Source organism: Athene noctua, chromosome 24 (genome assembly GCF_965140245.1).
Source record: "Athene noctua chromosome 24, bAthNoc1.hap1.1, whole genome shotgun sequence".
In the NCBI taxonomy this organism is placed as follows: Eukaryota; Metazoa; Chordata; class Aves; order Strigiformes; family Strigidae; genus Athene; species Athene noctua.
In genome coordinates, this window is record NC_134060.1 from 3,368,309 (window position 1) to 3,382,026 (window position 13,718).

At 39.6% G+C, this 13,718-nt stretch overlaps 1 protein-coding gene across 3 annotated transcripts; it reads right to left on the reverse strand.

Moving 5' to 3' along the window:
• Window positions 1-336: 336 nt before the first annotated feature.
• Window positions 337-11,594, reverse strand: SRSF10 (serine and arginine rich splicing factor 10). Of its 3 annotated transcripts, XM_074926354.1 has the most exons (7): window positions 11,375-11,594; window positions 9,122-9,228; window positions 7,257-7,358; window positions 5,450-5,612; window positions 5,109-5,162; window positions 4,832-4,933; window positions 337-1,589 (listed from the first exon to the last, which is right to left on the reverse strand). In XM_074926354.1, exons 1-7 carry the CDS (start codon window positions 11,437-11,439, stop codon window positions 1,571-1,573), a joined length of 612 nt encoding a protein of 203 aa, XP_074782455.1. In that variant the 5' UTR covers window positions 11,440-11,594; the 3' UTR covers window positions 337-1,570. The 3 variants fall into 3 exon arrangements, with proteins under 3 accessions (XP_074782455.1, XP_074782454.1, XP_074782453.1); XM_074926353.1 differs by lacking the exon at window positions 337-1,589 and having other exon boundaries at window positions 1,596-4,933; window positions 5,109-5,159; window positions 7,257-7,360; window positions 9,124-9,228; XM_074926352.1 differs by lacking the exon at window positions 337-1,589 and having other exon boundaries at window positions 1,596-4,933; window positions 7,257-7,360; window positions 9,124-9,228.
• Window positions 11,595-13,718: the final 2,124 nt, after the last annotated feature.

Sequence of the window (13,718 nt, forward strand, 5' to 3'; positions counted from 1 at the left end):
CTCAGGCAAGTGTCAGAACAAGGGAGGCTTAACTACAGCCCGGCCTTTGTGAAACAAATCTCAGAACCAAACCAAAGCCTGCTAAGGGGCTGCCAGGCTCTGCCCAGGAAAGCTAGACTTGTAAGACAAGCTACTCTCAAGTAGATGCAGCTTAAGCTTAGCTAAGTACAGTTGTGAGCTGGTCTTGAGTAGATGCAGTTTAAGCTTAGCTTGAGTTACAGTTGTGGTCAGGCTCTCTGCTACCTCTGAGGCCAGGGCAGTGGCTCAGGGCTGGGCTAGACTCGGGTCTACTCAGGTATTCAGTGCTTGGTGATCAATCTCAAACAGGCTACAGCTGTATTAATTAAGTCAGAAGGTGCTCTCAAGTTATAGTCAAAACTTGTACATTTTATTCCCAATTCACAGGGTTATTTGCACAGATGGAACACAAAACTCAAGAAGAAAGGATGTGTATGAATAAAACATTAGCATCTTTTGATCAAACACACTACAGGGTACATAGTCTTCCCTTCCTATAATAGTCTCATCAGTAAGAGCATCTTTAGACAAATATTATAGCAATGGACTACAGACTTTTTAAGCAAGTTACAAGATAAATGGAGAAAACCAGCAATTATTAATGGGTGATTATGTCCTAAAAATGTGTAAATTTATCCCTTTGTACTTCAAAATGTTAATCTGCAACATCCCTGCCAAAAAATCAAGTAGCAGTGCTGCGATGTCGATCAATCCAATTGCCCTTCTCTGAGCATATTTCAAGCTGTTACCTCAGACTAAACAGTAAGAAAAAAAAGCAGCTCTTTCCAAGAAGAGAGCTCAAAATAACATTTAAATTGAAAATTTCCACTTTGAATAAAGCCATTATACTGTACATTTAAACATCTTTAAAAGACATAGAAAGGATAACATTTAGCTTTCAGAGACCAGTCTATTATAGTCCCTAATTTAAACACCCAGCTACTTAACCACTAAATTTAAGATTTTTAATTATCAGTTGGGTGCATGGACTTTTGGTGAAAAAGAAGTTCCAATAGAGCCTTCTATTACTGCTGAGATAAATCAATACGCTGCAGATATTTTGGAGCACAGCCATTATTTTCAGCAGAATTTTTACATACTACTTCAATTCTACAAATTTTGCAGGAATGACAAAAATCTAGTTTACCACAGAAAAACATAATTCCCACCGTTCTTGAGACTCCAAAAGAAAGATGCCTATACATGATCTTTTGTAGCCTGCGTATGTTCTTGCATTCCAGCTGTGCATAACCTGCAGGTAGCTTGCACAAGACAGGCTACTGCTTTTTTTAGAGCAGGACTAGGATACCTGCATCAAGGAAGGGAGATGTTATCTAGATGGGCTGTGGCTTGACTTGCATGAATGCGTAAACATTCCCTGCCCTTTTGGCCACATCCTGCTAACTCGTCCCCAACTGAAAGGCCCACAGAACAGCTTCTTCACAATTTTTCCATGGGAGCAAGAACTAGGACAACATCTTTATTCATGCACTCTTGAAACATCGTGGGTTTGTGTTCGGCTTTTCTGGCTTGTTCATATACACAAGTCAAGTCAAAGTTTAGTCCTACCTCTGGGAGAGAAAGAAAGAACCATCAGAACTGTCAGATACTACATTATACTTGCAATGAATTGGATTTTCAAAACAAAAAAAAAAAATTTAAACTGTGCTATACATAAATGTTGAGGTACACAATATAAGGACATGCTGACAAAATACTTCAGGTATAGTTACTGTTACTCTGCAGTCTCAAATTAGAACCTCAGCCTGGACACAAAGATGCTCTGCACCCTCCTCCCCACCGATCCAGCTGTAATTCGGGCTGGTCTAACGTGAACATTAATTACAGCAATCCCTCACGGGTTGCTGACAAAAACAAAACCACACTTTCCCACGACACAGGCAGGTGGACCACTTTTAAGTAGGATTTCAGTGATGAAAACTACATTCATTTAAGCAAGCTGAAAAAGGGTGGGGTTTTCTGCTGTTAGAAGCAGAAAGCTACAAGATAATCACAGCTCAATTTACAAAGTGTAAGAGTGGGTTTATCAACGACATCAGGTACTTTTCAGAGTTGTTATGCCTTCAGTGGCATAAGAACCACCAGTTGTATATACTACAAGTGCCAGGAGGCAGCTCCATTTCTAAATGTCATCAGCAGAGTTTTACCACCTTCTAGAACCACTGCTGGCGTAATTTTTGATATGGCAAATATAAATCATTAAGGTGATACTAGAAATTTGGTTCTATATGAATCTTCAATTGTTGATTTTCATTAGTTCATAACCTGGCTAATAACATCTGAATTAGAACCATAGGGCAGTCCATCCAGCAATAATGAAAGTTAACGGAAAAGAAATTTCAATATATTAGACTAAAACATATGCTTATCATTCTTATTTAGTCTAGTACCCCTTTAAAAATGTGAAATGATATTTATTCAGACATTAAATGATAAAATCCTGACTTTACTGAAATACCATAGTAAGGATTTTACTCCATAGTAAGGATTTTACTCCATAGTAAGGATTTTACTCCATAGTAAGGATTTTACTCCATAGTAAGGATTTTACTCCATAGTAAGGATTTTACTCCATAGTAAGGATTTTACTCCATAGTAAGGATTTTACTCCATAGTAAGGATTTTACTCCATAAGGGATGCATAGCTCTAGTCCTAACCATGCTCTGGAGTCAAATTCTATAGCTACAATAATTCCAGTGGATCAGTATTTCCTTCATTTTTTTATTACAGCATGTTTGCTAAATTTACAGCAAGCAGAAAATAAGCTGGGTCTTTAGTTATTTTGATCAAAACATTGATGTTTTAAAGGTAGTACACAATATTTGTTAAAAAGAACATATAAAAATACCTTTTTAGAAGCCTCTATAAGAAAGGAAATACAAAGTTTAATCCCACAACTTTCCTCTGCTAGAGCTGCACGCTACTGCTACAGTTTTAAATAGACTTTTTGCTGTTTTTAAACTATACATCCAGGAAAGTCTACAAAATTAAAGGAACGTGCATATAAATGATTGCATAGCAGAACATGAACATTAACTGCAAACAGTAAAGAAAAAGTTAGAAATACTATCAAATGTACAAAGATTCTAGGATCAACCTCCTAAGCACGTTCCACTGCCAATATTTAAAAGCCATCTGTGTTTCTTTAAAGGCCCTGCTGAAAACACTAAAACCAAAACCTAAGACATTTCTCTAAAAAGGAACTTTTTGAAATCAATGTCTTTATATGCTACTACATAAGACAGTGAGGAACACTAGGTGTTTGATGCTGGCTTTTGAAGGTAAATAGAAAAAAAACAATGCCAAAAGCCATTTTCATAACAAAGTATCTTGCCTTCTAGAGAAATACTGGTAAGATTACACACTGGTTTTGTTATTTTTCACATTCAATTTACTAAATATACTGTATTAGTGATAAACTAAATAGCTAGAGATGCAGCTCTTGTTCATATCCAACTTCAAACATTTGCTCTTACGTAAAATGAAATCTTGTAACCAAACCACTATCCATTCTGAGGAAGAAGTGATTCAGACTTGCTTGACCAAATACTTTTTGATGTGTAAAAGCAAGCCTTTGTTACTCAGGAAGAGAGATGGCTACAGTTTTATACCTATGAATACACCAACTAACCACAGGAGTCATTGGCATAAAAGTTTAGTTCTTATATACTGTACACACACAACTTGAAACAATCTACTTGTATCTAACAGCAGGAAAACTAAGCAATTTTATGGTTAACTGCTCACTAAAATTTAGAATAGATACAAAAACTGCATAAAATGTACACACAACCTAATATTTTGTTGCTCTGCCATTTGCTGAAATCTGAATTTAATTTTCCATTTCCAGGTGTTTTTTTTCCCCTCACACGTTTAGTACTAGCAGCCAGGTCGAAGGCAGTGAAGCCTCTATCCTGACAAGTCACGACACTGCATGAGTTTCCAAGACCAACTCTCTCCCCATGTAGTACATGCAATGTTAGTACCATCTCTCCAGATGGCAGGGTTAAAGAGAAATCTCAAAAATATCTCTCCATAGAGCTCCATTTACCAACCTACTTGTGTCAGTGGGCACGGAGAACACAGAAACCTGCCTTTGAACAACGGAAACATAAAATTGCCAGTCTGCATTTCACAGCAGTCAGTGTTGCACTACAGCTGTCCAGTTTTCCATTTTATCACAAAGTTTAGCATTAAGGAACAAGTTAAACGGTTGGTTTAACTGTTCAGCACAAACTGGTACCAATTTCTCTATGGGTATGACATTTTTAACAGGACAATGTTGCAAGTTACGATCAGTCAAGTCATCACCAATATCTAAGCATTAAAAATGCAAATCTTTACAAAAATATACATAGAGACACCACAACCAAATCAGTAGCTGCCCATGACATTTAACCAAGTGGACATTCTCTCCCTCTCTCTCTCTCAGTGGCTTCTCAACACTGTTTTAATTTTAACCATTGTCGGCTACAGGGAAAACTGACAAAGAAAGTATTTTTTAGCACTGTTGCAACATCATATTCCTGATAATTTAAGTAAACTGAACTGTGTGTAAATGAATCTTACATGCCTAAACCAACATGGATACACTGTTAGTGGCCACTGGACTTGGGACTAGTCCATGACCTTGATCTGGATTTTGACCTAGATCTAGAATGTGATCTTGACTGTGATTTGGATCTAGCTGGTTCTTTTTTCCTCGACTCCTTTTCATATCTTGAGCTGGACTTATAGTGTGTTTTAGAATCTGTTTTAGAGGTGCCTCTAGATTTGGTGTGAGATGCAGACCTAGACCGTGATTTAGCCTTCATTTCTTTCTTGGGCTGTGACTTGGATCGTGATCTTGAATTGGACTTAGATCTTGAAAAAGATCGATTGCGGTGTTTGAACCTATCAGAATAAAGGGGAGAGAGGAGATTTGAATGTAAAAACACTATTCTTAGACATCTAGTACATCAAAAATTGTTTACCGTTTTTTTCAGGAGAAACTTTTTTTTTTTAAAACCTATAGTTAAAGGAATAGAGTCATCTAGTTTCAATTTAAAGAGTGTAAAAAGTATTTTACCTATCATTGTCCGAATGGCTTCTGCTACGACGAGGTCTTCCAGTAGGTCTACTGCTAAAAAGGTACATCAGAAAGAGTAAACAGTGACAAATACCTATGTATGTATACAAATGCTTAATAAATTCAAGCTGTGCATTTGCTTTTAATCATTCTTCAATGAAGCAGAAAATCATTTCAGTCAATATTTCTGATCTGATGTAGCATGCAAGATACATAACTCCCACAAGTTACTCCCACAATAGAAAAAGATTATTCAAAATTTTAACAACTAAATAGTCAATGTGGTGTTTCTCCTCCAACAGACTGCTGTGCAGTTAAAGCCAAACACATACTACACTTACTTTCTGGGACTATACGATCTTCTATAGCTGTAATCAAAAGAACGACTTCTAGACCGTCTCCTTTCGTAACTCCGACTTCTAGATCGCCTATATCTGTCATAGTCATCGTAACGAGAAGAACTGTATAGGTTTCTCCCTTCCTTGGCTTTCATTTGGTTTGGTGCTGTAAAAAATAGCAATATTTAACATTTTAAGTTAACAAAAAAGATGCCCTGCTTTCCCTTTAGTGACATTACTAATCCATATATTTGGTATTTAGCAGAAAGCCTAATTCGTTACTCTTAGCAGAGATGTTTATGAAAAGGACAATGAGACATTGCTGTATGCTGTTTGGTTTTTTGCTGCTTTAACCACTGGACAAAAATTAATGCAGCCTTGCGGGCATTATAAATCTAGGGAGAAAAACAAACCAACCCAACCCAGCCAAAAAACAGTAAGAAAGGACTAACACTCCATAAAACAAGAACACAGAACTGGCTGAGGTGATTTCAGGCCACCTGGAAATTGATATGACAGGCCAAACCCATGACTGAAACATTCCTGAATTTACCCAAACAGTGAAAGCTAACAGGGAATTAATTAAACATCCATTTTCTTGACTACACAGCACCACACATTACACCTGATCCACAGTCGTCTTTAATGATTAAAAGACAGCTTATGCAGAAGCATCAATAGATGCCACACAAAGGTAAGTTTGAGTCTAAAAGCACCCTCCCACTAGTACAACAATGCACATTCACTCTGTCGCTTACTCATTAATTAAGAATGAATGAACTTATTAGTCTTGTTGTATTTTTTCTAAGCAGTACAGCTATCTTTCCTTTAAATCCCATTCTTATTCAAACCCCCAAATCATGCTCAAAGTACGTGAAACACACCATGATGTAATGAAGATTATCTGTACTAAACAGCTACAATTTCTGTAAGTGCTGCCATTTACACCACTAAGGTAGATTTAGTTAATTTTTGTTCAGAAACTTATCAGAATCCCAATTCTGAAAGGACAAATTTCACAGAATTTTGTCCTTCAGAGCATGTAATTTCCACTGACTTCCATAAAAGTGAGTTGTGCACATTTGAGGGAAACCTGGACTGTTGGGTTGTTTCTTTGATAGCTTTAACTGAAAGGTCTTGAAGTGCTTTTACTCCCAAGCTGTGTATGAATGAATATTACAGACCTGGTTTAGATCAGTAAGTATGTGTTAGGTTTACCAACAGCATGTTTTATTTTTAGATAATATCTGTATCTATATATTAATAATACGTATACAAATAACAGATTTCAAAGACTTAAGTTCTCTTTACAATTATCTGCTCAGAAAATAAAACTTCTGCTCCATCCTGAATGGAGATACCTTGAAATCTATGTTTATCCTGAAGCCAAATGAAAATGAAGAGATTGCCTCAATCCTGGAAATGACTGCACTGGGAAACATCACCACAGAACCACTAATACACTTCAACACAATATAAACATTGCTGTGTATTAACACTGGGCTACTCATTCTGACAGGGAGACTTCTCAAGAGTCAAGCTTTCTTTGCAGAAACACAGAACTGCACAGAGAGCTCGTAAGAATTTTCAGCCAGCAGCAAGAATCAGATTGTGGTAAGTGACCGTTGTACTTATTTTAATTAAAAACAGATAACTGAGTCATTAATAGTTACGGGATAAAAAGAAAACATCCACATACTCTTTATATACAAGTAGGAATGCATCACAATTAATAACACATGGAATGTTGCCTGGCAGTAAACGTTAAGGCTAAAACCGTAGTCTGATGAAATACACGCAAGGCACTTACTCTTCCGATCCCCCTGTGCAAACTGGATTTCTATTTGCCGACCACAAATCCACTTTCGATCCAAATTATGGAGAGCATCTTCTGCATCACGGACATCTTCAAATGTGGTGAGTGTTAAGGTACTTGGGAATTTGAGCATTTACAGATTTGGTATTTAAAATAAAAAAAAAATCCGTTATTTTCTAATTTTACAGATTTTGGAGGGGGTTGAGGGCTTTTTAAAGTTATTTTGGTCATACTACATACACACTAGTAATTTTTTTTTTTTTTTAAATTAACCACCAGCTATCTGAGAACTACAATAAAGTTAAAATCTCATAATATGACCATGAACTTATCCATCATCAAGCAGTTGCTACGCGATACTCTAACTTTCTTCTTCTCCCACTTGTACTTATGCAAGGAAAAAAACCCAGTATCCTTTTCAAAATACATTTGTTAATGGTCATTCAGTTCTCTCCACTACATTGACTTTACTAAAATGAAACCCTAGTTCTAAAATTATGTTAGGCATACCAACAGTAAAAATTAAGAGGTGTCTATTAATTTTAGAATTGGGATAAAGCTTTCCTTTTTTTCCACCGACTGACTTTAAGTTTAAGTTATGCAATGCCATGGACATGTATACAGACCTTCAACAGTCTGAGATAAAAGCATACACTAAAACCCCTAAGCTATCAGTCAGGTCAGCTGTTCAGTAACACAGACATTACTAATTTTAACCCACGAGATCAACCACTATTGTAATTCACACACCTTCTTCCAGCTATGTGACCTGAAAGAACGAATTTCCTTTCTCCTTGTAGCAACTCAGTTCATCATCAGCACCATCTATGCAAAAAATCAACTATCGCGTTGTAGGTATATATCTTGATAAACCAAGAACGAATGCACTTTCATTCAAGACCACAGTTACAGTAGCACTCACAAGAGAAATATTACAGGTTTCGTCAATGGACTAAACCAGAATCATTCATCAAATTACTGCTTACATGACAAACAGAAGAAAAACTGTTATTCTGTAGGATACATCAGGTATGACTCCTTTAATCTTGGCCACCATTCAACTTCATCTTGACCTTTAACTCTTTAAGTGCTTGTCAGAAGGACTTGTCATGAGATGCTTGGCCAAAAATGACAGATGGCTTTATCTTTTACTTTGAAAAACAACCTTTTCCCCCTTTTGTAGATAAAGCGAAGCTTTGTCTCCCATTATGGCTTGTCCTTCTTCCAGCTTTTCTTTATTTTTTCTTTTCCCAAACTCTCCCTTCTCTTCAAGCCTGATCCTTAAGAGGTCTTTGGCTTGTCTACTTGCCTTAATTGTTGAACTCTACTCTAAAGGTTCTTTCATGCTTTCTCTTTGGGGTCGCCATTACTGTACAGCTTTACATTCTGAGGCAACAACAGAGGACAGTAAATTAGGGGACAATATTAAAGAAAGAAGTTCACCTCATTTTTTATACAATCTGATTTTGATCAAGTGATTCCAGTTTCCATTCGTTAAATTAACAATGAATACCAGCCACAGTTTGCTAAGCACAAGTTTACTTACATACCAGTGATAATAAAAATGTGCTAGACAATTTTGAGTCAGTGATAAGCTTTCATTTAAATCATATAGTATTAATTTCAGTGATATAAGCAAGCTTTTATATTACTGGACTTGATTTACGATTTGCAAAAACGCAAAGAACAATTGAGAGAAGTTAATCTTCAAAAATAATGAAACACCACAATATAAGTAAGACACTTATTAGATACAACACAAAAGTAAACTGCTTTTTCATTTAGATTTGTTACCTCTTACACAAACTTGAATTTCAAACTTCAACACCCCTCACTAATCAGCCATCTGAAGAAAGGATATTGAACATAAGCAAATCCTCTGGGACGACGAGTGTAGAAGTCAAGTGGAACGTATACATCAACTATAGGCCCATAACGACCAAATTCACGGCGCAAGTCTTCAGACCTAGAATATCACAAATATCTTATATGTCTTTTCACTATTTAAGGTGTTACAAAACATCCACCAAAATTTTTATTTTAAAAATTTTAAAATCTACAATGAAAATGACCACCCGTCTTTCTGGAAGCAGTTGATAGAGGATGAATGTAGCAAAACATTTTGTGGAAAAAAGTGCTTGAGCAGTTCATTGTTAAGCAACACACTAGGCTTTTCTGAAACTCAAGACTCAGGATGCTTAAGATATACCCTGGCATTCTGAAACCAGTGTTCAGCATAACTCTACAACAGAAGTGTAAACTGAGAAGTGCCACATGCTAGTCAATTCAATGGAGGCTGTACTAGCAAAGGTTGGCAGAAAGTGAAAAGGATCTAAGAATTATTCAAGTACCTCACGTAACGCTTGACAATCATTTTGCAATATGGGAAACATCAACTGTAAGATCCAAACAAATAGTACGATAATAAACCAGTCACACAAACTCATTTCCAGAGAATAATCAATACTTACAACCACATCAAATAGAACAAAACTTGAGCGAGCAACCACTGATGCCCTTAGGATAGCTTTTCCAAAGAGTTGGCTTTAGAGAGCCGAGCACAAAACTGTTCAACAGATCTGCAACTACACTTGGAACAACTATCGTCTCAGAGAGGTTTCTTAATCACATCAGCTTCTTTACATGTATTTTTGTGTCATTTAAGGACAATAAGACGTATGAAAAAGACTGATGTATTACCACATTTATATGGTATGAAAGAGTTACTACTATTCTCTTTCTCATCAGTTGGGAAAGAATCTACAGTGCATATAGTCAATGACGGCAGAAGGAAACTACGACAAGCAACATCAAGATCTCACAATGGTACCACCTCTGAGAAGAATGTACTGCCTAATCGCAAGCTTATGGTGAAAGCCTCAATATCACGCACATTATTTTAAAAAGTTTGGAAGAAATAGTCCTCAACTAGTCTCACAGTAAAATAAAACTACTGGGAAGATAGTGAATTCACGCCAAAAAAAAAAATTTACAATTTTTAATTCGAAGCTATTTACACTTTTGATCACAATAACGTTCTTAGTTCATTCCATTCCATCGTGCCTACGCTACTGTTATGTGCTAAACAACTTTGGTGCACGCTGCCCAGGCAGCAAGTTCAAACACTCCTGCTTGCGTTTTATACGGCTAGCCCTTACTGGGACTTCCATACAAATTCTTTAATACTTAACAACGTAAGAGTGCTCTAACTCACATCTATATTAGTATATTCTATACTAATATACTCTATATTCTATACTAATATGCTCTATAAATGTTTCACAGCTGATAACAAACGCAAAAGGGACATGATAAGCTGTAAAACAGAAACGGAGAAATCTAGCAGTTTACTAAAAATATCTCAAATAATGAGCATAAAAAAAGAACTAATTAAAAAATATGAACCTGCCCAATATATATTTTTAATTCCCTACGAAAACTTATTTCACTAAGTTGCTGCAGATATTTAGTCCTTACGGAACCTTGCTGCAATACAATTATTACGGAGAAAAAGCACTGTTTCCCTTCCCCACTCCATACTGAGCGTCCTAAGAGCACACGGTGCATAATAATTAATGCAGTAACATTCCACCTGAACTGGCAGCAATTACCATACTAACGGAACCAACTACGCCATGAATATTGGGGACACCCACAAGGTTTTCTCCCTTCTAGTAACAATCGCTGTATTTCAGAAGAGCATTCCAAACTCCAGCGGCTGCCGAGCATCGCTAAGGGGCACAGCCGGCTACCCCTCAAGCGGGGATGCAAATCCCGCCTCGATCTCCCGCTGGACAAACTCAAAGGCGGGTACGAGAGTTTCACTTTCTTCCGGCCCAGCTTTGTTCTTTCTGGACGTTGTTTTGAAACCGATCCTCGTGGAGAGGAGGGAAATAGAGCAGCATCGCGAGGAGGGAAAGGAAAATGGAGAAGGGCGCGGAAGGCAAGGCACGGAGAAAGGTAAAACAGAAGAAGGGAGCAGGCCGGCCTCCCCCCTCCCCTCGCTCCCGGCGGGCCCTCGCGCCCCTCCGGCGGCAGCCGCCCGCGCGGCCTAGCGAGCCCGCCAAAGCCTGCGCAGCCCCCGCGCCCCGCTGGCGCCCGCCCCCACTTACCGGGTGTCGTCGGCCACGTTCCGCACGAAGAGCGAGGTGTTGGGGGGACGCAGGTAGCGGGACATGGCGGCGGCGGCGGCGGCGGGGGGGGGGGGTCGCGGGGGAAGGGAGCGAGCGAGCGGCAGGGCCCAGGCGCTGCGGGGAGCCGAGCGGCTGAGGCGACCCTCCGGAGCTGCACGCAGCGCCACCGCCGCCCGCCCGCCGCCTCTCGCGAGACTTCCCGCGGGGCTTCCGGCGAGAGCCGCGCGCGAGGAGGGAAACCGCGGGGAAAGGGGGGGGGGCGACACACACCGCCGGCGCCAAAAGCAGCCCCGCCCTCACTGCGCAGGCGCACTCTGCCCGCCGGGGGTGTGCGCATGCGCCGAGCGCGCCCGCCCGCCGTCACTCACAGCGTTTCCACGCCCCCCGGCGCCGCCCGCGCATGCGCCTTGCGCCGCCCGCGCGGCCGCTGGCGTTTCCCGCCGAAAGAGGGGGAAGCGCGCGAGGTGGGCGCCTCGCGCGGGTAAGATGGAGGCCAGGCCGCCGCTGAGAGGGGAAGGGGCGCTGCCTGTCTCCCGCAGTCGCCTCTCGGCGCCGCGGCTCGCTCCTGTGCAGTCAGCCAGCGCAAGGCTGGCGCAGCAGTGAGTTGGGGTGTCAGGTTGTAGGGCTCATTGCGTGAGGCCTTTTCCCGCGGGATCGCTGTTTTGTGGACCCGTTACCAACGGCATAATTGCGCCCCAGGAATTTTCATCAGACAGTTGCAGAGCTGTGCTGTTTGCAAAGGACTAACCCTTTTTTTACTAAAGCCATTTGTGTGATGGAGGACAACAGACGGGTAGAGAGATCATTTCTCGTGGCTCGCCAACAGGTACGTTGGCAGATAGGTGGCAGATCTGTGACTGAACAGTTACAGGTGATTTGATGAAGGATTCAGTAAAGCAGCGTGTCTGCATCTTTGCTGGTGTGAGGAATTTTTGGTGAACTGCAGATGGGAGAGAGAGAGTTGATGCAGTCCTGATGTCTGTCACTAGTGGATTTTCACTATTTTTAATGGCAGAATATGAATGAAAACTGGTGGGTGGATGCTGCTGTTCATATGCTGGCAATCTCACACTCAGAATTGCCTGACATTATTCTACAGGTTTTGAATGACAGATGAAGTTCGATCACTGACACAGGAGGTGTATGTCAACTATCTATGCTGCTCTTCCGAAAAAAAGAGAAAATCATGGTTGTATGCACAGTGGTCTTGTTCAGGACTCTGCAGAGAACAGATGGGGTCTCTGACAACATTTTCTGCTTTTAGTATTTACAGTTAACATTCTGTACTAAGTACGCTAGCAACAGGTTGAGTTTGTTAACTTGTACAATATATACACAGATCTGCTTACACAAGTCATCAAAAGAACGTGAAAATCAAGCCAAGAAAGCACATTAGACGCTGAAATTATGGTGGGAGTGCGTGACAGAAAGCAGAAAGAATTCCTTCTGTAGACATTCTGAAAAACAATGGAAGCACCACTGGTGATAGATAGAAATACTTGCTGCCAGGATTACCCTTTCAGAGCTTTTCGAATTGGAAATGAACAGTTTTGAACAAGATCCAAGTAAGATTATAAGTACTCTCATTAAGACCTTCACAGAAAAATTCTCTGGTTTTGTGAGAGAATGAATCCAGTGCTATCATTGAAACCTGTAAGAGTTTGTCTTACGGAAAGATTACTTTGGGCAATGGGGCATGGTTCACAATCCGATAAAAATCCTTCCGGTTTTGACTGCTTCATGTAAGGAGCTGCACTGAATGTTTCGGCTAAACCTGAGGTGTCCTGTGGCAGAAGAATATTGCTGTTTGCTTGAAAAGATTGGCACGGTTGTTGGAAATACGAATCACTGCAATTGTGAAGTATTCTTTTAAGAAATTTTCGCCCTTTGAAATTAAAATGGTTTAGCATCAGTTTAAGTTCTATATGGGATTAGTGTGTAGCATCTGCAATCTATAATTTAAACCACTTTTGTGTACAAGTTGTCACGTATTGAGGTTGAACTTTGATAAGGGGTTGAATAGGGAAGAAGCAAGTTTGCAAGGCAGATTATGTCAAGTGAGCTGGAAATATTTGAGTAGTTATTGAACCAAAATAAGACCTTCATGTTTCTTCTAAAAGCAAACAAATATATGTGCATTTTGCTTTAACATCATTCCCATTTCATGTCATAATGTAGCAAAGCAATAATTGTTATTTTGTAACAGACTTTAAAATTGCGGTGTTCAGAGTAATGAATCATCTCTGAATTAGCTTAAAAATAAACCTGAAATGTGTCGTATTTTGTGTCCTACAACTTACTGATGCAGCGTTTGATCGTTGAA